This window comes from Lolium perenne, chromosome 5, assembly GCF_019359855.2.
Source record: "Lolium perenne isolate Kyuss_39 chromosome 5, Kyuss_2.0, whole genome shotgun sequence".
In the NCBI taxonomy this organism is placed as follows: domain Eukaryota; kingdom Viridiplantae; phylum Streptophyta; class Magnoliopsida; order Poales; family Poaceae; genus Lolium; species Lolium perenne.
Window position 1 is genome coordinate 175,840,396 of NC_067248.2, and position 24,580 is coordinate 175,864,975.

The following is a 24,580-nucleotide window of genomic DNA, read 5'->3' on the forward strand; positions in this document are numbered from 1 at the left end:
AATTCAATTAAACTGTGGTACTTGGTTTTTGTGGGATGTTTTGGCTTATAGGAGCATATGCTCCCTCTATTTTGAAATTCATCTTAGACAAATTTTAAAATGTTAAAAAACATGAAAGAAAAAATTCGCACGTACATCTTCACGTGCTACGCACCCATAAAGTCGTTTCATAAAAAAATCGACTTGTGATCTGGCGTGTGAAAAAAACACAAAATTCAGTGCTAAAATTAGGCTTTTTACAAGAAAACTTTTCTCTTTTTTAATAGACCACAAAAAATATCGCTTTTTCGCAAAACTTGATGAACACACATATATTATGAAGATATACATTTAAAATCCTTTTTAAAAAAATATTGACACTTCAAAATATATTCATTTGGTAGGGGAAGCATACTTGGTTTTTAGGGGAGCCGAATATACTTTCTGTTGGTTTTTAGGCTATATACGTACTTGTGGATTCATCTTTACTATTATATACGAGTTGGTACGTCATAAAAAAATGTTTGATGTCAAAGATTGAAAACATCCAGACCGTCTAATCATGTAAAACACCTCCCACTTGCTATCTAGACATCCATGACCACAACATCGGCACTTACTAAAAATATGACATAATCACAAGATTGAATAGGCACAGAATCAATCGCGGGGTTGCCATATTCACATATATGGAAAGTGATCAAGCGGTAAAGCAATGAGGAACAGAAACAATCAGCCATACGATCATCCCCTGGTTATCCTTCCATCAAACCCAGGCCTCTCTCTCTCTCTCTCTCTCGTACACATTCTGTCCCTTTTGATCCAATTGCGCAGCTGCCGCTGCCTCCCACCTCCCTCGCCACCCCATCACCTTCGACCGCCAGTAGGGCATCTAAATCCTCCTGGTGACCTGCCGCCATGCTCACCCTCGCTCTTGTGGCCGCGCCCACCACGACGAGCAGCCGAGGGCAGGGGCGAGCGAGGCTCCGAACCTGGCCCTGGTTGCCGACAGGGATGACCAAGGCTGCGCGACGATGGCGCTCGCCGACGGGAGAGGCCTGGTCGGGAGTAGCTCGCGCGGGCGCATGACCGTTCAGTGCCACCGTGAGAGGCATCACCCTTTGCCCCGAACCCCCGACCATCTTCTTTAACTGTTGTTCTTCTCTGGGTTTCTCCTCCCACGACGAAAGGTGTGGCGGTGCTAGGGTCGGGTCGCCGCTCCACGTTCTGCTCCGATGCAGGTCACTGGGGCGACTCAGATCTCTCGCTTAGTGTTGCGCCATTCCTCTGGGCACCCCTCCTCCCTATGAGCCACCTCTTACCGACCACCGCCATGAGCCATTATCGAGCGCTACCTCGAAGGACCACACACGAGAGGATGCCAAGGCTGTGAGCCTAAGGAGATGCGACCCCAATTCAGGCACTCCCTTCGCTGGAGGCCGCCGCTCCTATGGAGGATAAGAAGAAGAGGATGTACCAGTTCCAGCTGGGCAAGGTGGGGCTGCGGGAGATCAGAATGCACCAGAGCTCCACGGGGATGCTCCTCCCCTTCATGCCCTTCGTCCGCCTTGTTCGTGCCTCCGGCAACTCCTCTCCCCTGTCTATGTGTCAGAGAACCCTTGTCTTATTGTCATTCTTAAATTGCAGGTTAAGGAGACCAGCGACTCCTTCATGTCCGATGTGAACCACTGGACACCTGAAGTGTTCGTCATGTTGCAATCTGTCAGTTCTTTGTACTGTTGTTACATACCTACATAGAGCTATTGTATTGATTACGGAGCTATTTGTTAGAGGGCATAAATTTAAGATCCGACTACAAACGATCAATGTGCGATAGATATATTCAGGACCCTCTTGTTGCTTAAATTTGATTGAGGGATTGAATCGTGCAATTCAGGAAACTATTTTTTCTCATGTGATTCCCTATGAATTGTAATGACAAATGACGGTATGTATCTAAAAAAAATATCATCTACATCCTTGAAAACTTAGATATGCAATCTAAAAATCGCTCTCTTTATCTACTTCTTTTTGCTTCACCAAGCTGCAAGAAATAGTGCACAGGCTGCAGCAATCGAGTGTTTGAAGCAAAAGCTAAAGGTAAGGCATAAAAATGCCTTTCCATCCCAGCCCCACTGTAAGTATGTGTAATTTAGAGTTGAACTTTGGTGTAAGCATGAAATCCATCTGCTATAAATCTTTGCATGCAGGGGACGCTGCATCACTATCTTCCCTGTCATGGCTTCAGCTTGAGATGTTATCGGTATCAAATATTTTATTAACTCTGTTGAAAAATCGCAATTTCCAGTAACTGTTGGCATTTTGGTATCTTTGTTAAAATTCCATTAAGAACAGGAGCAGGTGGAGATTATTGATGTGGCTAGCGGTTCACCTTTACCTGGAACGAAGGTAAATGTTTATGTAGCCTTAAATTAATCATTGTATATGTTCATTAGTTGAGTTGGGCTTCAAAAGTCAAAGAGATACCCTGCTTAAGATTTCACATAATCTCTATGGTAGAGTGGTTACAAGCATATATATAATTTTTGTCAATCTTTTGACTATTTCAAGTTTGTGAAATTTGGAATCTGCTGAGGTAATGGCCTTCTCGTTTACTTCTTTAATCTCATTGATCTGCACCAACATCTCTATGATGATGTTACTATCCCCATGGCTACAATAGACATTCTAAAGGACCGACTTTTCAGTTTCAACACTGAATGGATCGTAGCGAACAAGAGGGGGGGTCAATGGCGCTACGGCAAGTTTTAGTCTTTTTCAAGTTTTCTGCAATGGAAGGTAAAGGTGTGACTTTTAGCAATAGGGGTGATCCTACAATGAATATCGGACGAGTGCAACAAGTAAAGGAATCAACAATATAATGAGAGTAAGGAGCGAGACAACCGAGGGGCGCGACGCGAGTCGAGGTTTGTTTCCCGCAGTTTCTTCCACTAAAGGAAGTACGTCTGCGTTGAGGAGGTGCTAGTCTCACACAAGAGACTAGACGGCCACACCACGAAGGAAGGCCTCACCCTCTTCCTCGAGAGAGCTCCACGGAGGTGCTCTCCCTCTTCCACTAAGGCACCGGTCGAGGCGGTGATTCCTTCACAAGGTTGGGGCGAGCTCCACACACAAGGATGCTCCCAACACCCTATGGATCTAGTACATCACCAAGCTAGACTCCATAGCTGCACATCTCCAATGCTCCACCATAGGAACCCATCACCAATGCTCCACCATAGGAACTCTTCCAATGCTCCACCAAAGGAACTCTCCAATGCTCCACCAAAGGAACTCTTCTCCAAGATCCACTAAAGGAACCCTACTACCAAGATCCACTAAGGAATAGCTAGTATTGGTGAAATCTCTCTTGGTAGAACTATAGATCGGGGTCTCCTCCACCTATCCTCAAAGTTTGGGCAAGATTGGTTGGATGGGGAAGGAGATCCTCAAGAATTAAGCTCAGCAACAATGGAGGAGAGAGAGGGGAAGAGATAAAATCGTGTTGGGGAAGAAGGGGCCCTTAAATAGTCTCCTCCAAATCCAACCGTTATGTCCAGATTTGGCCTAAGCGGTACTACCGCTTTGGGGTAAGCGGTACTACCGCTCTGAGTTCGAATTCCTTCCAGATCTGGTCAAAGGACGCAGAGCGGTACTACCGCACGAGGTACCGCAACAGGGTCCAAACCTTACTAGACTCGAAGCGGTACCAGGGCGGTACGATCGTAACTCGGTTACGGTACCTAAGCGGTACCTTGAGCGGTACTACCGCTCGTGAGCGGTACTACCGCTCCAGGTACTGCAGGGGTACCGCAGCGTGTTTCTGGAGGACGAATCAGCGCAGACTCAGAGCGGTACCGACGGCGGTACCTATAGGGGTAGCGGTACTACCGCTACAGGTACCGGTAGTACCGGCCTGGCTAAATCTGGTTTTCTTCCCTTTTTCTCTCCAACCTTGTTACCTCGCTAAACACACACAAAACCAGAAAACCTATCAACTACGCTTCAGTCTTCCGATCTTGACGCGTCCGGCGAGGTCACCGTGCTCTTGCAAATCTAACAATGATACTCAAGGCACACGGTGAGATTACTCAAGTGTTGTCATCAAACACACAAAACTTGGGGTGTGAATTTTGCTCTTACAATCTCCCCCTTTTTGGTGTTTGATGACAACACAAGAGTAGACAATAACATATGATATTATGATGAGAACATTAGATTTGTAAAAACTCGACGGAGCTCCCCCTACACATGTGCATATCATGAATATGTATTTGAATACAAATACACATGTTATAGAGACATCACTCCCCCTAGTTTTTACAAACCAAGCACATATGCAACATAGATAGATGACATGTTCAAGAAGCATATGCACAATATGGAGGCAACATAAGATCATATACGGAGATTTGGGTGAAGTTATCATACCATCGTCTTGAGAATACCCAAACTCACAATAAGATGCCTCCATAGGGTTGTTGATGTAGCAATAAGACAAGATAAGAAACTAGAACCAAACGGCTACAAACAACAAAAGGTCCCCATCCACCTAGGAACTTCTCCCCCTTTGGCATCGGAACACCAAAAAGGAGGGTAACGAAACTAGAGGGAAGGAGAAAAAGAACATACGACCAAGCTTGCAAAAATCACGAGAGAACAAGCTTGATGGAGGTTCTCAAAACAAAAAGAAGAAAACAAAGAAGAAAGAGAAAACAAGGTCACGAAGAACCGAAAAACCCTCACAGAGGGGGTGTTGGTGGCCGAAGCCACCGTGTAAGAGTATAGTAGTTGTGAGGTCGCGTAGATGTATCTAGGACTCACGGACTACAACTCAAGATGAAGCTCATAAGTCACTTAATTGACAAATAGCAAATGTGTTGGATTTCTTTATGCATTATGGGGAGAGTGATAGCTCAATGGATTAAACCGCACTCCCCCTATGTCCATGCGTGCCTTTCATCAAGATACAACGGTAGGAGTGGTATGTGCGCACGACGGTCAAGCAAAGTTCGACGGATCAATGATATTTAGCTCATGCCTCAACTCAATAAAGCGCTTCTCATCCAAGGGCTTCGTGAAGATGTCCGCCAATTGCTCCTTGGTGCCAATATAGGATAGTACAATATCTCCGCGAGCAATATGGTCCCGGATGAAGTGGTTCCGTATCTCAATGTGCTTCGTCTTGCCATGAAGAACCGGATTGTAAGCGATCTTGATTGCGCTCTCATTGTCACACAAAAGAGGCACCTTGCTATACTCGAGTCCATAATCTCGCAAGGTTTGCCTCATCCATAAGATTTGAGCACAACTACTTGCCGCGGCAATATATTCGGCTTCCGCGGTGGAGACGGAGACACAATTTTGCTTCTTCGAGGACCAACACACCAAAGATCTCCCAAGAAAGTAACATGCTCCGGAGGTAGACTTCCTATCAATCTTGTCGCCCGCCCAATCGGAGTCGGTGAAACCAACCAAAGCAAAGTCCGTGTCCCTTGGGTACCATAGTCCGAAGTGTGGGGTATCAACTAAATATCGAAAGATCCTCTTGACCGCCACAAGGTGGCTTTCCTTCGGACTTGCTTGAAACCGTGCACACATACCAACGCTTAACATTATATCCGGGCGAGAGGCACAAAGGTAGAGAAGCGAACCTATCATCGAACGGTAGAGCTTGGTATCCACCGCCTTGCCGGCCTCGTCAAGAGTGAGTTGACACTTGAGTTGCATCGGAGTTCCAATCCCCTTGGCACCCTTCATATCAAAGCGCTTGAGAATGTCTTGGAGATACTTCGCTTGATTGATGAAGGTGCCGTGTTGCATTTGCTTGATCTCGAACCCAAGAAAGTACTTGAGTTCACCCATCATTGACATTTCAAACCTATTTGTCATCAACATAGCAAACTCATCATTGAATTTTGTGTTAGTAGAGCCAAATATGATGTCATCTACATAGAGTTGGCATACGAAAAGCTCCCCATTGACCTTCTTAGTAAAAAGAGTGGGATCGATTTTCCCCACTTCGAAACCACGGTCTTCAAGCAACTCCTTGAGATGCTCATACCAAGCTCTAGGAGCTTGTTTGAGACCATATAGGGCCTTTTTGAGCTTGAAGACATGGTCCGGGAAATGGGGTTCCTCGAACCCCGGGGGTTGCTTCACATATACTTCCTCATGTAGAGGACCATTAAGAAAAGCACTCTTAACATCCATTTGTTGCAACTTAAAGCCATAATGTGAGGCAAAGGCCAAAAGGATACGGATGGACTCAAGCCTTGCAACAGGTGCAAAGGTTTCACCAAAGTCCACGCCTTCGACTTGAGAATAGCCTTGTGCCACCAATCTTGCTTTGTTGCGGATGACCGTGCCACTTTCATCTTGCTTGTTCTTGAAGATCCACTTGGTGCCGATAACATTGCGGCAATGATCGGGTCGCTTCATGAGAGTCCATACATCATTCCTCTTGAAGTTGTTGAGTTACTCTTGCATTGCATTCTACCAATCGGGATCTTTGAGAGCATCATCAACTTTGAGTGGTTCCACTTTAGAGACAAAGGCGTGGTGTGCACAAAAGTTTGCAAGTTGCCTCCGAGTGGTAACATTTCTCTTTAGATCACCAATGATGTTATGCAAGGAATGAGACTTGAGACGCAAGTGTCTTGTAGTAGGATCTTCACGAAGAGTGTCGGCTTGAGGAGATGGTTCTTGTGAGTCCTCTTGGCCTTCATCACGGTTTAGGTCCTCGCCTTGACCTCCATTGTCGTTGAAAGAGGCAACTTTGTCATGAGATCCGGATGGCTCGGGGGTATAGGGAATATTATTGTCCATGAAGACTATCCCCGAACCACTCGGAGAAGAACTTGAAGCTTGACATTGGTCACTTGATGTTGGGTGTTGAGGTAGACGAGCTTGCGGTATATGTTGTTCTTGAGCTTGTTGAGGTGAACTTGGACTTGATTGTTGTTGTAGATGTCGAGGTTGATCTTGAGGTTGAGGTTGAACTTGAGGTTGTTGTAGAGGTTGACTTGCATTTGTTAGATCAACGGAAGAAGCTTGGCCTTGTGGTGTAGATGGCTCCACTTGGGTGGAACTTGGTCCTTCCCCGGTACTCATAGAAGGTAGCTCTTGAGGTAGGCGAATGCCAACACCCATCCTTCCTATGGTATCCGGGGGAATTGCATCTCCTTTCTCACAAGAAGCACTTCGCTCCTCCAAAGATCTATCATCTTCATCGAACGTCACATCACAAGATTCTACAACACGTCCACTTGACTTGTTGAAGACTCTATAGGCGTGAGAATCCGTAGCATAGCCAACGAAAATTCCTTCTTGAGCTCTTGAATCAAACTTGGATAGGCGCGTGTCCTTGACAAGTATGTAGCATTTGCATCCGAAGACCTTGAATTATGACACATTAGGCTTGTTGCCGGTGAGGATCTCATATGGTGTCTTCTCAAGACCTTTGCGAAAGTAGAGACGATTAGTAGCATGGCAAGCGGTAGAGATAGCTTCCGCCCAAAAATTGTAGTTGGACTTGTATTCCATCATCATGGTTCGAGCGGCTTCGATCAAGGTTCGATTCTTCCTTTCGGCGACCCCATTTTGTTGGGGAGTATATGGCGTGGAGTATTGGTGTTCGATTCCTTCCTCGCCGAGGAAGTCATCCAATGTGTAGTTCTTGAACTCCGTTCCATTGTCGCTCCTTATTGCGAGAATCTTGTTGTCGTACTTGCGTTGAACTTGGTTGGCAAACTCCATCATGGTCCGTTGAGTCTCACTCTTGTACTTGAAGAAGAATACCCAACAATAGCGTGAATAGTCATCAACGATGACGAGGCAATACTTCTTTCCTCCAAGACTTTCATGAGATGGTGGACCAAAGAGATCAACATGTAGGAGCTCCAAGCATCTTGTGGTAGAGATGATAGTCTTGGCCTTGTGAGGAGCTTCATGCATTTTTCCTTGTACGCAAGCCCTACAAACACGATCCTTGCAAAAAGAGACATCTTCTTTTAGTCCGAGAATGTGGCCACCCTTGTGGAGACTTTGCAAAGTCCTCATGTTGACATGGGCTAGTCGGCGATGCCATAACCAACCCTTGTCACCTTTGGCGAATAGGCAAAGAGCGGATGACGTTGTCTTTCCGGAGAAATCGACAACATACAACCCGTTCTCTACATATCCAACAAAAGCTACATTGAGTGTCTTGCTCCACAAGAGGACCACCATATGTTCATCAAAGAAAGTGCATAGTCCCATACGAGCAATTTGATGAACGGAGAGTAAATTGTAACCAAGGGTCTCGACAAGAAGGACATTCACAAGTGAGATGTCGGGTGTTACCACCACCTTGCCAAGACCCAATACCTTAGAGCACGTGTTGTCGCCATATGAAACGGTGGAGAGAGAAGGCCCGAGGTCGACAACAATATCCTTGCTTCCAGTCATATGACTTGTGGCTCCACTATCAACCACCCATTTAGCGCCACCGGAAGCATAGTCCTACAAGGAATCAAGTCTTGGATTTAGGTACCCATTTTTCAATGGGTCCTAGCATGTTAGTAACAAGGGGTTTGGGAACCCAAATAGTCCAATCAACATTGTCCTTTTGAGGACCAATAAAGCGAGCACGAATATGTCCATAGTAATCAACAAAAAGAACATGAGAAGAGTTGTTAGAGCCGGCGAAACCCGTCGAGGCGGAGTTGGGTACTCCATCTCTTCTTGAGCTTGCATTGCTCCCTTCAAGGTTGGTCTCCATGTTCTCCTTGTCCTTCTTCTTCTTGGTCCTCCTCTTCCTCTTTCTCTTTGGCGTGGTAGCCACTCCTCCTTCATTGCACGAGCCCTCTTTGGCTCCATCTTTTGCTTCAATGATTCCTTCCAAGTACTTGGCTTGAACTTGGAGTCTATCAACCTTGGCCTTCAAGCGATTGACTTCATCTTCATGCTCCGGGTGTGGATGGCAAATATCAAACACTTGGACCTCCTTTGCCTTGTTCACCCGGAAGTGTTCCATCAAAGCTTCTTCTTGGAGAGCGTTCATCTTCATGAGCATGCGCTTGTCATTCTCCATCTTGGCAATGTCACTTTCATGAGTGCAACATGCACGGTCCTTGCTCAAAGGAAAGTACTCCTTCAAGGTTTCTTCTTGCATGGAGTTGACCTCCATGAGCTTGGCTTCCCTTCTCTTCAAGGCGGCTATTTCCTCCTCATGATCACAACACGTATCCTTCTCCTTGCTCATGCGGAGACACTCCACCAACGACTCTTCTTTCTTGCTACTCAAACTCAATAGCTTGGCCTTGGTGATCTCAAGAGCGGCAATTTCTTCTTCATGGTTGCAACATGAGGTCTTCTCTTTGAACAAGCGGTAGTACTCATCCAAGGCTTCTTCTTGAAGAGCATTGACTTCCAAGAGGAGAGCATTGTGCCTCCTCAAGGAAGTAACTTGATCCACAAGCTCATCATGGGAAGAATTGGGGTCTTCATCATCTTTCCCTTTGTTGGCTTCCTCAAGCGAGAGCATCTTCTTCTTGAGGTTACCAACCAACTCAAGATTATGGTCTCGATCCTTGGTGAGTCGTGAAACAATAGCTTCATTCTTGTCTTCAAGAACGATGACACTAGCTTCAAGAGACATGCAAAGATTTCGTTCATCATCAAGCTCCTCCTTGAGATTGGCAAGCTCAAAGGCCGCTTCCCTTTCCAACTTCTCCCTCTTCTCAATAAGATCTTGTGCCGCACCAAGTTGGGCTAAGAGAGCCCCAACATGAATCTTGGTGTCCCCCTTCATGTTAGTGAGAAAAGAATCCAAGGAATCCAAACCCATAATCTCACGTTTAACGGTGAGACTAGTGGCATCATAAATATATAAGGCATTAGTCGAAGATGATGGTTTGGAAGGGGATTTTACCTCCGTGGATACCTTTGCCATAAGGCAACGTGCATTGTTGGTGACGAGGTTCTCATTAGGAGAGTCGAAGAGGGAGATAGAGGGAGTGGAAATGGCGATGGCGGCCACTCCCTCTCCTTCCTTGTTGGAGCGCTTGTCCTCATGCTCTCCATCTTCATCGGAGGAGTACTCTTCTCGAATGATGAAGGCTTTAGGCTTCTTGTTGGAGGAGACCTTGTCGTCATCGGACCTTGGGGAGAACTTGGAGAATCCTTTGGAGAGTGGCTTGTACCTATCCTTTGGGATAAGCCTTCCACCATGATCTTCTCTTCTCTCAAACATACAATCCGCGACAAAATGATTCTTGTCACCGCAATTGTAGCATGTTCTTCCCTTTGTCCCTTCTCTTGGGCTCTTGGAGAGTCTTCTTGGAGAATCACGTGATCTTCTTGGTCTTGTGTTTCGGGACATGTTTCCATCCCAAAACTTCTTGGCGGCGAGAGCCATGTGCTCATGGTAGTTGAGCTTGAGATCATCCGAACCCCACTCAACGGGATCCTCATCACTTTCACTAGCTTCATGCACCTTCATCTTCAATGCAAGGTTGGGCTTGCGGGAGTTGTGGGCGCGAGCAACAAGATCCTCCGCATTCTTCTTGGAGATGTCCAAAGCGATGACTTCGCTAAGGACTTCATCGGATGTCATAGCACGGAAGGAGGCGTTTTGGCGGATGGCCGTCAACTTCACTTCCTCATAAGGGAGGAGAGCGTTGTAGAACTTGCGCTTGATCCAATGGTCATCCACGAACGTTGCTCCAATATCTTGCATTTGTACGGCAAGAGCGATGAGGCGCCGATACATTTCTTCGGGGGTATCTCCTTCAATCATGACGAAATTGTCGGCCATGTTGTTCACTTCATCAAAACGAGAGCTTTGGATGCTTGCATTGCCGAGGAAGAGCTTCTCAAGTTTGTCCCATGCTTCCTTGGCGGTCTTGAGCGAGCGGATATGAGCGCGGTCCTTGGGGGTGATGGCCATATGAATCATGTTGATGGCGGTGGCGTTGAGTTGGTCATCCACCACATCTCTCCTTGTCAATTTCTTGGGATCTCGTGGTGAATAGCCCTCCTCAATGATACGCCAAAGCTCGGTAGAAGCGCTGCGCACATGTGAACGCATTAAGAATTGCCAATTCTCAAAGTTGTTTGACACAAGAGACGATGGTGAACCATGCGACAAGATATGCGGCATCGGTATTGGAACGTTGATGGTGTAATCATTTGGTGGTGGCACCGCATGATAACTCCCTTGACGTTCCTCAACCGGTGTGTCATCATCCTTCCCTTTTGTTGAAGTGCCGGTATCCCCAAGCCCTTCCTTTTGTGGATCTTTTGTCGCTTCCGCGACAAAATCAACAAGAGGAAGGGTGTTAACTTTTGGTGGCGGATCCTCGGCACTTGCTTTTGGTGGAGGGTTTGGTTTTTGTACAACCAACTCCATCATCATCGCCTTCATTTGGGCAACGATGGATGACTCCAATTTCTTGAGGTCATCCAATGTAGCCGTCGTGGAATCGATGGGCGATGATGGAGCGGGTGGCACAAGGGAAGGTGACCCATTCTTATCCGCCTCTTGTTCGTCCATTTCTTAGGCGGTAAAGCCCGAGCAAGAAAACCTTGCTCTGATACCACTTGAATGGATCGTAGTGAACAAGAGGGGGGGGGGTGAATGGCGCTACGGCAAGTTTTAGTCTTTTTCAAGTTTTATGCAATGGAAGGTAAATGTGTGACTTTTAGCAATAGGGGTGATCCTACAATGAATATCGGACGAGTGCAACAAGTAAAGGAATCAACAAGATAATGAGAGTAAGGAGCGAGACAACTGGGGGGCGCGAGGCGAGTCGAGGTTTGTTTCCCGCAGTTCCTTCCACTAAAGGAAGTACGTCTGCGTTGAGAAGGTGCTAGTCTCACACAAGAGACTAGGCGGCCACACCACGAAGGAAGGCCTCACCCTCTTCCTCGAGAGAGCTCCACGGAGGTGCTCTCCCTCTTCCACTAAGGCACCGGTCGAGGCGGTGATTCCTTCACAAGGTTGGGGCGAGCTCCACACACAAGGATGCTCCCAACACCCTATGGATCTAGTACATCACCAAGCTAGACTCCATAGCTGCACATCTCCAATGCTCCACCATAGGAACCCATCACCAATGCTCCACCAAAGGAACTCTCCAATGCTCCACCAAAGGAACTCTTCTCCAAGATCCACTAAAGGAACCCTACCACCAAGATCCACTAAGGAATAGCTAGTATTGGTGAAATCTCTCTTGGTAGAACTATAGATCGGGGTCTCCTCCACCTATCCTCAAAGTTTGGGAAAGATTGGTTGGATGGGGAAGGAGATCCTCAAGGATTAAGCTCAGCAACAATGGAGGAGAGAGAGGGGGAAGAGATAAAATCGTGTTGGGGAAGAAGGGGCCCTTAAATAGGCTCCTCCAAATCCAACCGTTATGTCCAGATTTGGCCTAAGCAGTACTACCGCTTTGGGGTAAGCGGTACTACCGCTCTGAGTTCGAATTCCTTCCAGATCTGGTCAAAGGACGCAGAGCGGTACTACCGCACGAGGTACCGCTCGAGGTACCGCAACAGGGTCCAAACCTTACTGGACTCGAAGCGGTACCAGGGCGGTACCAGGGCGGTACGATCGTAACTCGGTTACGGTACCTAAGCGGTACCTTGAGCGGTACTACCGCTCGTGAGTGGTACTACCGCTCCAGGTACTGCAGGGGTACCGCAGCGTGTTTCTGGAGGACGAATCAGCGCAGACTCAGAGCGGTACCGACGGCGGTACCTATAGGGGTAGCGGTACTACCGCTACAGGTACCGGTAGTACCGGCCTGGCTAAATCTGGTTTTCTTCCCTTTTTCTCTCCAACCTTGTTACCTCACTAAACACACACAAAACCAGAAAACCTATCAACTACGCTTCAGTCTTCCGATCTTGACGCGTCCAGCGAGGTCACCGTGCTCTTGCAAATCTAACAATGATACTCAAGGCACACGGTGAGATTACTCAAGTGTTGTCATCAAACACACAAAACTTGGGGTGTGAATTTTGCTCTTACAAACACGTTATTCATGACCAACCACGAGCCATATGAGGTGAGTATCTAAGATGTCATGGTTCACCTTCATGTGTATTTTCTTACTTATTCCGGTGAAATATCAATTTCAGATACAAGTTGCAACTTTTTGTGGTGGCGCGGCACCAACAGCGACATCACAGGGCGCGAGTAGCATGTGGTGGTGCGGCGTGAGCAACGGCTACTCTACGAGCGACGGGATCTTCCTCCTGGCGACCGGATCAGTCTCATGTGACACGATCCACGATGTTATCTGCCTCCCATAATCCAGGTATTCAACCATACCAAAAGTGATTGATTCTCTGCAGTAAGATGTTAAGACAATTTGGACTGGGAGCATTGTGGTCTTCTCCAACTGAAGCATCAGCCACTCAGTTGGTAGATGCAATTCCCATGTGTTTTTTTCTAAATTATTGCATGGTTATGGGCTGAGGCTGAGTGAAAGCTTGCTGTCAACGGGGCTGCGTGGAGACCGCACCAGGGTGTACGTTCCTCGGAGTTGGAGGGTTGCGCCATGTCCTCGCGAGCCACATGATCAGTAATAGGGATGGTCAATTGGTAGCTCTGGGTTCCCATAGAAACTTCGATTGTTCTAGGGGAAAAATTGCACAAGACATTCATGAATGCAAAAATACACTTTCAAGGTGACTGAAAATATGCGCCAGGCCATTTCTATAAATTATAATTTGGATCAATAAATTTTTGCTGTTATTTTCTGGTATTGACAAAACTTTAGAGCTCACAAGGACTGTGAGCATGCATCCTAAATTCTCCTATGTGGCAGAGTTAAGTATATTTTGACATCATAGTTTTTCTGTCTTTGCCTTACAATTTCCCCGCATGGAATCAGATATTTACAACAACTCATCTTCGGGGGTAAAACTAATTCGAATGTCGAAATGATCCTGATGTGAGCAAACAATCCAATAGGGTAAATAGAAATAAATGAATAATAAACTTCTGGGCTAATATAGCAAGCTCTAAACAATCCATCAAAATAGTGGATACATATATATTATGGTCTTCTACTGAAATACTTTGGTCAGTCACACATGCTATTTGATCCTGATGGCATGAATCTCCTTTATGGGATTGTCAAGATATATAAGTTTTTTTTTACATTCTTATATTCTATAAAAAATAAACTTCTTCCCTAAACATAAATGTTTTTATGCACTCCTATTTTTATCACTACATGTATCATATGTGTCTCAACTTTTGGTAGAACAGCTTTTGGAATTACATGATTCTTTGCTTTGAAGAATAATTAATTTATGTTTTCTATGAAAATATTTGAATTTACATTTTCTATGACAAATATTTGAATTTACGTTTTCTATGACAAATATTTGAAAAGAAGCAGTGATTTTTGGAAACTTATTTGAAGAAGGATGTAGAAAAACAATCAAAGATTGTACTGACATTCCACTTCTTTTTTCTCTAAGCGAATTTATTATCAGCGTTGTAACAATAGAATTTGGGACTTACTTGTTGTTACGGCGGAATTTGTCAATACGCAAGCTCTCTTTTGTCAAAGCTCATTTTGCTGATGCCAAGATTACAGTTTGGTGTGTTGGTGCAAAATCAGAGAAACTCCGATACCTGAAGTGGTACTAATAACTGATTAACATAAGCTGAGATGGAAGTAGTCAAGCTGAGAAATGATGTTAGGAACTATGACAAAAGTTTTATAGGTGATGTAGTATTTTTTGGTTCAATTTTTTTTTGTAATTCTTTATTATCTGAAAATGCTACTCATGTTACTCCATTAATAGTAAAGATATGTGAAATGAGATTGATGTATGTTATATGTTATTGAAAATTTGATTTTTTTTTTTTTGCTTCAGTGATTCCAAAGGAACCTTTTGTAAGTCTAAGTTTCTTAAAAATTTATGTTCTGTAGCAACGTAAGGGCATTCAATTAGTAGTACTTGTATGTGGCCCTAATTCTACCCGTCCGGTCGGTCATTATATGGCCCAAACACCGGTCTCTGGGAGTATTCGCGAAATGTCCTTTTCCTTTTCTCCTGGGCATTTCATCGAGCACCACTGGGGCACCAATCTCGTCACCGCCGGGGCTCCATGGCGTCCGCCAATCGCCTCCTGATGCTGGTGAGTTGCCCGCTCTACTAATCCCCTGTTCTGTGCTGCCGCATACCTCTTCGCGACGTCCTGCCACGCTTATGTCCTTGATGCTTCCGTCGTATGAAATGGTGGGAGCGATTTTGCGCTTTGTAGATCGAGTTCTTGTCTACTCCGTTGATGGAGTAGTTAATCTGGTATCCACATTTTAGTTGAATCGGTTAAACAAAACTCATTAGTTTCGTATCGTATTCTTATATGGTTTTCCCGTGCAATTTGTGACATCTTGTGCAAAGTTCTGTATCTGTATCAGTTCAATTGGTTAAATTTCGAGTACATAGAGCGCTTCAAAGTTTGTTGAGAAAATTATCAGAGTGGAAAACTCACTTGATTTATATACAACTTACAAAACTGAACTTCAGAGGCATAGTGCACAATGTGCACTGTCACTGTACATTTAGTTTAGGCATTGTGTTCTCATAGATTAATGCTATGCTAGTATTCACATATATGCAATACAACTACAAGGACCTATCCCTCTATTGTAACGTCTCTGCTAGCAGGCTTTGACCAACCTTGGATATGTCTTCCTTGGTCACTTATCTCTTCTGGAAGTTGAATAGCTTTATCGATAGCCCGAAGAGGAAAGCAAAGAGAACTGCAAATGAGACGACCACCACAGCGACTACCCACAGGAAGTCATGGTGGAACCCAAAATAGCTCTCTACAAACTCGGACACCTGCACGCCGTTACTTTCGAACTTTGCTGTTACATCTCCAAACTGTGAAGTGACCAGACCGTTGAGTGTCCATGCAATAGGGCTGAGCCAGTAGTACCATCTCCACCATATCGGAATTCTCTGTTGAGAAAAGTAGCCAGTTTACAGAATATTAGGAAAAGATGGAAAAAAAGTTTGGTACTGGTTTTAGTTTTTTTTCTCTATAGAAGTAGAAGTATATGAAGTTAGACACTGAAAACAAATGGTATACTTACAGTTCTTGGTGTAATAAATCCCGAGAACAGGTTCCAAAGAGCATAGAATGCCGTGGAAACAACGGAGGCAACGTTGTAGTTCGGAGTCAGGCCCACCGACATCATTCCGTAAAATGTGAAGTAAGCTAGAGTGAAGTACATGAAGAACAGATACCAAAAGAACTTGGCAGCTGTCCACTCGAAGCCAATCATAGCATATACTATCACGCCATATATCAATGATTGAACAAAGATGTATGGAAGTTCAATTGCAACCTGAAAGGGAAACTAGATGTTAGTGGTCATATAGTTTTACGATTGCTTTCCACTTACTTGGGTAATTGGTTTAACTATCAGTAGTGTCTGTAAAAGTTATCTTAAATCTTTTTATCAAGCCTCATATGTACATACTTGCACCTATTTAGGATGCTTTAGCTGAAAATTCCATGCCTTTTGATCGTTGGACTCGTTAGTCTTGTTTATAGTAATACCTAAAGATGAAAATTAATGCAATGAAAATCTACCTGTCCCAATGCATATGGCAGAGGTGAGTACATGTGGGCCGCTCTTTCCCTGTAAAAGACTGTGCGCTCAACAGCCACAACTGGCTGAACTGAGGCCGAGTTCTGCACCCCCATGAACAAAACTGAGGCATACATGGAACCCATGGCATTGAACAAGTCTTGTTGACTGTGCCTGCAAGAGTAAAATGTTTCTGGTGAATTAGAAAGGTGGCAACCGTAGGTAGTCTCCTTAACAAATATCACATATACAATTTTGTATGCTTTCTTTTATTATATATTATATTACCTTTTTCTTCCAATGCCCCAGAACATTGTTCCAAACAATAGCGCAATTAGTGTAGTATAGAAGAATTTGACTGCAGTATATGGAGGATTTCTCCAGTATGACAGACTTTGCTTCCACAGGCAAGCGGAACATTGTGTGAGGAAGGTTTGTGAGTACTCCGTTGGGAAGGATAAGTCGTTTGAACCTTCAGGAGGTGTACTTAGCTCCTTTATTAAACTTTTATTCCTCCTGAAATGCAACAAAAACAACAATATTCGTGCACATTTTAGATATTTGAAACTTCAATTGCGGAAGAACAAATTGACATACTAGTATTATCACATGCTTTTACAATGGGCCACCTATAATGCATATTTGCTGTTCTTCTGTAGTTTAGAGATCTGCCCTCTTAAATAATAGTTTAAACATACTGAAGAAAATACTGATTGTGAAGTTGCATATGTTAATAGTTCCTCACCATTTCATTGGATTTTGTTATTAAACTATGAAGTAATGCAACCAGAAACCTACCGATATAGTTCAGAATTCCTGTATACTTGACTGAAGCTAATCCCAGTTATCTGTTCTTGCGCTGCACTAGTCACCTCCAGCATCCATGTTGAAGGATTATAGCCATCTTTAATCTTTCTGACATCTTCAATAGCCTGTTTAGAAACAAGGCAAAGCAGTTCAGTAACATTTCAGAACATTACGAGACTACATATGGAAACATACAGTGATTTATGCTATCTTTCATCACCTCAAAATAACTGATCAATTCACATGAGTGCCGGCCTAGTGGACCCACATAAATCTCTTCACCTCCTCGTTTCATCAGGAAGAGCTGCATAGACACACATGACCATCAGGTATTAGAAGGGTACATAAACAGTATGAACTGCCCATGTGTCACTGTACTTTTTTCTTCTTTAATATATGTAGGCGCTATATTAGTACCTCATCAAAAGATTCAAATATGTCAATGCTTGGTTGGTGAATGGTGCAAACAACTGTCCTTCCTGTATCTACGGTATTCCTTATTGCCCTCATGACAATGGCTGCTGCTCGTGCATCAAGTCCAGATGTCGGTTCATCCATGAAAATGATAGAAGGGTTAGCAACCAGCTCCACTGCTATTGTCAGTCTTTTCCTCTGCTCAGTTGACAATCCACTAACACCAGGTAATCCAACCAATGCATCTTTTAAGGGGAAAAGTTCTACTAGCTCCATGACCTCATCAATGAACATCTGCACGCCAGGTTTCAAGTGTTAAAGTAGTCAGTAGATATGGTTTTTTCATTTAATCATGTTTAATATACTTTTATGATATATATGCTTGTATACTATGAAAATATATATCTAAAAAATAAATTTGTCTGTTCCTTGCAAACCTTTCTTGTTGAAGAATCAACGTTGGCAGGTAACCGGAGCCATGCAGAGAATGCAAGAGACTCGTACACGGTCACATTTGGTGAATGGATGTCATTCTGCTCGCAGTATCCTGACACACGAGCAAAAGTTTCGTGCTTCTTTGGATAGCCAGAGATTGTAATGTTGCCCTCTATGTATCCACTGGTCTTCCGTCCAGCCAACACATCCATCAGTGTTGTCTTACCAGCACCACTGACACCCATAAGAGCTGTAAGTACTCCTGGCCTAAATGAACCGCTGATACCCTTTAGTAGTTCCAGCCGGCTCTCTGCCACACCTTGTGCTTTGATTTCCTACAGTTTTTGTTGGATAAAGGAATTATGCATGATGTTTCCACTCATATATGCTCTACATATTGGGCATATCTGTATTTCTAATAATTTCCACAAACAAAATACCTGTGGCATGTCTACACTGTATTTTATATCTTCGAATGTGATGGATAGAGGTACAAACGGGAGAACCATTCCTTTTTTGCCTGGACTAGAATTCACTGTTGCATTGTTGGAAGTTGATTCTTCATTGCTCCAGTCAGCAGTATCTGTTGAACATATGCAAGGGTTAATTTTAAATTATACCTTAACTATCAGGCTGGGAGGTCATACCATTGCTCTTTGCCACTTGGCATTATCTTATATCTTTCCCAGATATCAATATATCTTTCTCAGATTTATCAATATAGAATCAGCAAGTACCTGTAGATGCTATAGTATTGTTCTTAACCCGTCCTCTCGATGATGCTTCTAAGACTTCACCAGTGAGATTAGCTTGTTTTATCTTCATTGTTTCCTCAGATATTGTTGGCTGGTTGCTGTCAAATGCTGCGGATCGGAGAATATAAGATTATAATGTACAGCTTTCTTTACAAAATTGCAGGATTAGCTATCCATTGGCATATAAAATAAAAGTTATTTCCGACTCACGGTCGAGGAAGGTGAGGCACACGGTATAGAGGATATTGAATAGCAGAACATATCCAAGCAATGCACCAACGCCAATCCAGTACCACTTGGCTTCAGGAAAAATCGCACGAGATTCTAGAACTAGAGTTCCAAGTGGTTTATTGGTACCGGGGATTGTCTGTAGTATAGCAGTAAAAATATGCTTTAGCCACACATACTCAGAAAGATGATTGTTTATACTGTTTCATAAATGTCTCTTTACCTTATTCCAGCTGTTACTTAGGAACTCATTGACCGATAGAGCATTTTGTGCATACATAAGGGGAGATATCCAGTACCCCCATATCCACCATTTCTTCACATTCTCTGTTAAATCAAAAGAATGGTTAAAATTATGATGCATAAATACCACATCCAATGTGGAAAAAGCAACTGAACTTAGGCAATTTAGTCCAGGTGTTCTTAGCTGAAAACTTTAAACATAGTGTGTGGGACATCAGCTTAGCTACTTTTGCATACCTCTTGCCAGGATGAATCCACCCGTGAGCATAAAAATAAGTATGCTGAAGGAGCCGATGGTGCTTGCAACAACCTGATTCCTTGCAAGGCCAGCGATGAAGCGGAAGAGTCCTGATGATGCCTCATTCATTAATAAGAGCAGCAGGAACTGTCTAAAAAATCTGCAGCATTGCATTGTTTTCGTTAGCTTCCCCGATATGTTGAAAATATTAGTGTATGTTAAAATTTACCCCCTTACCTCTGTATGTTGGGATCAAATCCAATGACATAGTATGTTATGCCGACCCAAATCGTTACATTGAGTAAGGACAGGGGGGTCTTAATGAGCCATGACGGCAAGCTGTATGTCCATGCTGGAAAGAAGAGAAGATCTCTTTGCTTGAAGAAAACAGGGAGCTTTACAATGGTTAGACCTACTTCTGCTAAACCATTGAACATGATCATCAAGATCCCAAAGAAGAGAGCACCCATGTATATCCCTCCATCTGTTACTGAGTCATGATGCATATTGATGCGCAGAAAGACGGTCATTGCTATGATTGCCATGATTGTCAACTGAAGAATAAAGAGAAATAATAAGATATCATATGGTAACTTTATACTTTTGAATAACAATGAAATAAATTAGAGTGGAACTTCTGTTGATTTTGTTTTATAATCATCACCTGAGTTGCCTTGAATATGTACACAAAGGAGTTTCTTTTCATGAGCAGTATCTCTCTGTTGATGTTAGCTTTGAGTAGTTCCTTCATGCTGGCACCATATTTTGATGTTTTCAGGGCTGCAGGATGACTCCTGCTCTTGTCAAATGGGACTGCTAACTCACTTTTTATAGCCTGACCAACGTGGAAAGATTGAAATGCCTCCGCAAACTCCTTAACCGGAACATATCGGTATGTCTCGTCACTGTTTATCCAGTATTGTCCCTGATCTTTCCTTGATGTAACCTATCAAAATTTAAATTATAGTCAGTTGCAATTCAACACTGTAGGAAATTATGATCCTGGTATTAAGAAAAAAGCAACTTAGTATGACAGAGTTTTCTACAACCATCCGCCATATTTTTGTTCAAGATGCAAACATTAATTAATGCATTTTTAAATAAATCTATAATTGGAGAAAGCTTGAGACAAAAATTTGATGAAACTCACTTCTTGCAAGAAGTCAGCTACGCCTTTTCGCTCAGGACATTTGAATCCCATTGATTCAAAGAACTCGAGCACATGTTCTCGAGGGCCATTGTAGACAACCTGACCATCTGAGAGGAGAATTATATCATCAAACAATTCATATGTCTCTGGTGCAGGTTGTAGCAACGCGATGACTGCTGTTCCACCAATAATGTGAATTGTTTGCCGGATGGAGTTCACAATCTGGAAGGTTGTCGAGCTGTCTAGTCCAGTTGATATCTCGTCCATGAAAAGGGCTCTTCCTGGTGTTACAAGCATCTCAGCTGCAAAACCATGTCGCATGAACAAAATGCAATTTAGTTCCATAAGACGTGGCATCTGGTATGTTTGTTACTCTCATACTATATTTACCTGTTGTTACTCTCTTCTTTTGCCCTCCGGATATACCTCTCAACATATTGTTGCCTACGATTGTGTCGGCACAGATATCCAACCCCAAGATCTTCAATAATTCAAATGGAAATTAAAAAAATCAGTAATGTATAACTTTTCATCTTTTAGAACTCTTGGCAAACTTAGGAAAGAAACTTGATACAAGTAGTATTCTTGTTATAACTGTGTGATTCAATGTAATTAGAACAGAGCTATAAATAAGTGGCAGATTCGCATGCACCTTTAGTATGTGATTTGTGACCACCTCGGCTTTCTGCTCTCCTGTTGCAGCAGCCTACATAAGAAAAACGAGATATTAATGTGCGTCTGACTTTTTATTGAAACTTCCACTGAAACACTGAATAAAGAGAACTACTCTATGAAATGTAACAACTGCACTGCACCTTCAAGTAGATATCTATTTCTGGATCCGGTTTGATATTTTCTTCCTTTTCTCTCCTTGATAGCTCCATTAGCAGGTCTGATCATGTTGTAGAAAATTAAAGTTATGTAATGAAATATGATACTGTGATGAGTTTTGAACTCTCCATTTTTTTCCCAGTTCTTACCAAAGCGGTGACCAATTCCTTGACATTTCGCAGAGAAATTGACTGTCTCGCGGACAGTCAGTTCGCCCATATGCAGATCATGTTGGCTAACATAAGCTGCTGATCTCCGCGGCACAAACTCGTCCATGGTATGCCCGTTGTAAATTATTTCCCCTGACATCTTTTGTCATTGCAAGGTTTCCTCATGTTAGTTCTAGCAAGTTTTAATCACGGCGTACCGAAGAACAGAACAAGTACCTTCATGAAAAAGAGAACAACTGGAAAAAAAAAGGTTTACCTTAAGACTCGAAGGCAGAGTTCCAGCCAAGGCCAAAAGCAGCGAGGTTTTTCCGGCACCAGGGGGACCCAAAAGCAAGGTCATCCTAATAAAAAGAATAGAATGGATAAGGTAGAATTCAAAGAATAGGATTTTGAGAGGTGACATTATGTGTAGAGCTTACCTGTGAGGCTTAATGATTCCACTGACATTGTGAAGGATTGATATTTTCTGCTTCCTGTTTGGTGTTAGGTGAAGAGTATTTGCCAGGCCCTGTTTGAAGACGATTACCACTATGTCAGTACTCATATTGTGCGGTGATAAAGAGTAAAGGTAAATTTGACTGCAATGGAACTCCGTGCAGATTATATATAAATCCTAATGCTTAAGCTGGATAGACCAGTTGGGCAGATTATTTCTTTGTTGTATGGTCTGCTGGATTTGCAGTGATCCTAATGTTTGAAGCTTCAATCAGGAAGCTTTATGTTCTCGTCGTACTCTGTTTGCACTTAGGAGCATTGTTTCTGATTAAGTATCTATAAGTTGTCGGTACCAGGTAGCACCGCAAAAGAGAATAAAATACCATCAAAGTGTGTCGATGACATGTTTGTGATGTTCGCCAGAGGGCTAAACTAAATAGAAGGAAAGAGCGACTTTGGGTAGTCAAATCAGCCAATCCTCTTTGGGAAGGAGTCAACTTCAATCAGTTATGTCAGCACCCATATTATGCAGACAGAAAGGAAAGCCGGATGACTGCAATTCGAAAGGATTAATGCTGAAGCTGCATATACCAGTGGGCAGATTATTTATTTTCTCATATGTTTTTGTTGGATTTGCAGTGGCCATAATATTCGAAGCTCTTCTCAAGCTTCCTACTAGTCTGGATTGTCAGTACTGAGTACCGTTGGAAAGATGAATAAACAAGTGTGTGGGTGACATGTTTATGATGTTGGCCAGAGTAGTAGTAGGAGTAATAACAATAACAAATATAGAAGAGAAGAACGACTTTGGGTGGTCAAATCGGCCAATCGTCGTTCGAAAGGAGTCAGCGTCAATCAGTTATGTCATCAGTCATCTCCAGCAACAGATAGACAGGGTAGCAGCCAGCAGGGCGACATACCTCCAGTACGTTGGCGTAGGTGTTGAGGATGGTGGGCAGGCCCCTGCTGCCAACGTACGCCTCAGCCTCCACGTTCAGGTTCTGGTACCTCACCTCGATCGTCGGCAGCTCGACACCGACCCTGACGAACATCACAGGTGAAGGAATATCGATCAGTCGAGATCTCAGTACATGGTATCCTATCCTCTCAGGGTAAGGATTGAACTAAAGGTCCTTACCTGTCGACGCGGTCCTTGAACTTGGAGAGGAAGCGCTCGTGCTCGTCGCCGACCCAGGCGACACGCTGCATGAGCGCGTGCCTCTCCTGCGCGCCCAGCTTCTGCACGTTCACCTCCTTGAGCTCGCCCTCCGGCATGGCCAGCACCGCCGTCCTGGCGCGGTCGTAGGTGGGCAGCTTCTCCAGCGCCGCCCATCGCAGCGCCTCCTCGTCGTCCTCGTCCCGCGACGACCGCGAGAACACGTCGTCGCCGCCGCGCGACCACACCGTGCTCTCCTGCCGCAGGCTGCGCCCGAAGGCGTGTATCTCGCCGGCGTCGTCCATCTATCCAACTATCTGTCTAACGCGGCGCCACCGCCGGCAACTCGGAGAAAGAGGGTCGACCCCGACAAGGAGGAGTGGGACGCTGAGGCTGTTGCTATCCCCCTCGTGTGCGGGGCTGCTTTCTTGGCGCTACAGATGAGATGCCACGGGTTGGAGAAGGAGGAGAAAGAGATTGACACTTATATACAGTGGTGGAGCCGACGACGATGGAGGAGGAGGCCGCTAGCTGACGTACCCCGTGACGACGGCGGGTCGACGGAAGTTGTACACGAGGGTTTTGAAACGAAATTCGTTTCGGCGTTCCGACGCGGCGAACTCGCGCCTTGTATTAGACGGCTTGGGTCTAGCTGCGCGGGTTAAATATGGAGATAAGTTAAGTTAGATTCATGTGCTGTTACGATACATAAGCTGGTACAAACCCTTCTAGAAACAAATTAGTATACAGTATTAGACGGGATGTACATACATGGTCCGGATTGGAAATTCGATTAGATTCCAAATTAAACCGACACTCTTGCTTCATATGAACAGAAAAAAAGGGTAAGCAGGCCGGATGAGCTGTATTGCCAACTTAAAACCTGGCATCCCCTAAAAAAACATAAAACCAGGCATAAACCTGGAAAACCGGACAGAACAAAAAAAATCAGGCGGAATAACAGAAATAAACCTTACAGAAAAGTTAACCCGAAAATATACAGGCCTGGCACAAAAGGTAGAGAAGGTTGTGCGGCGCCATACCAGCACGTGGCCTATAGGAGCCCCCGGCACACGGATGCCGGTACGCGTGCCATGTTGAAACAGATGGACAGGCTCCACTTTTCAGCGAC

At 44.2% G+C, this 24,580-nt stretch overlaps 1 protein-coding gene across 1 annotated transcript; it reads right to left on the reverse strand.

Moving 5' to 3' along the window:
* Nucleotides 1-15,457: 15,457 nt before the first annotated feature.
* LOC127346326 (ABC transporter G family member 53) lies at nucleotides 15,458-23,891 on the reverse strand. The gene is made up of 24 exons (XM_051372796.1): nucleotides 23,431-23,891; nucleotides 23,213-23,333; nucleotides 22,277-22,365; nucleotides 22,114-22,198; nucleotides 21,837-21,996; nucleotides 21,672-21,748; nucleotides 21,509-21,562; nucleotides 21,247-21,337; nucleotides 20,857-21,158; nucleotides 20,371-20,652; nucleotides 19,944-20,260; nucleotides 19,706-19,866; nucleotides 19,449-19,552; nucleotides 19,208-19,364; nucleotides 18,980-19,105; nucleotides 18,683-18,825; nucleotides 18,245-18,577; nucleotides 17,811-18,101; nucleotides 17,614-17,697; nucleotides 17,385-17,518; nucleotides 16,875-17,102; nucleotides 16,589-16,760; nucleotides 16,086-16,340; nucleotides 15,458-15,951 (listed from the first exon to the last, which is right to left on the reverse strand). Exons 1-24 carry the CDS (start codon nucleotides 23,751-23,753, stop codon nucleotides 15,691-15,693), a joined length of 4,350 nt encoding a protein of 1,449 aa, XP_051228756.1. The 5' UTR covers nucleotides 23,754-23,891; the 3' UTR covers nucleotides 15,458-15,690.
* Between the last annotated feature and the right edge of the window lie 689 nt (nucleotides 23,892-24,580).

Coding starts and splice junctions, on each gene's coding strand:
- LOC127346326 (XM_051372796.1), bottom strand. CDS start 23,753: ATGGACGACGCCGGCGAGATACACGCCTTCGGGCGCAGCCTGCGGCAG. Junction 18,578..18,682: donor ACAGTGTAGACATGCCACAG/GTATTTTGTTTG, acceptor CAAAAACTGTAG/GAAATCAAAGCACAAGGTGT. Junction 16,761..16,874: donor TGGGGCATTGGAAGAAAAAG/GTAATATAATAT, acceptor TTACTCTTGCAG/GCACAGTCAACAAGACTTGT.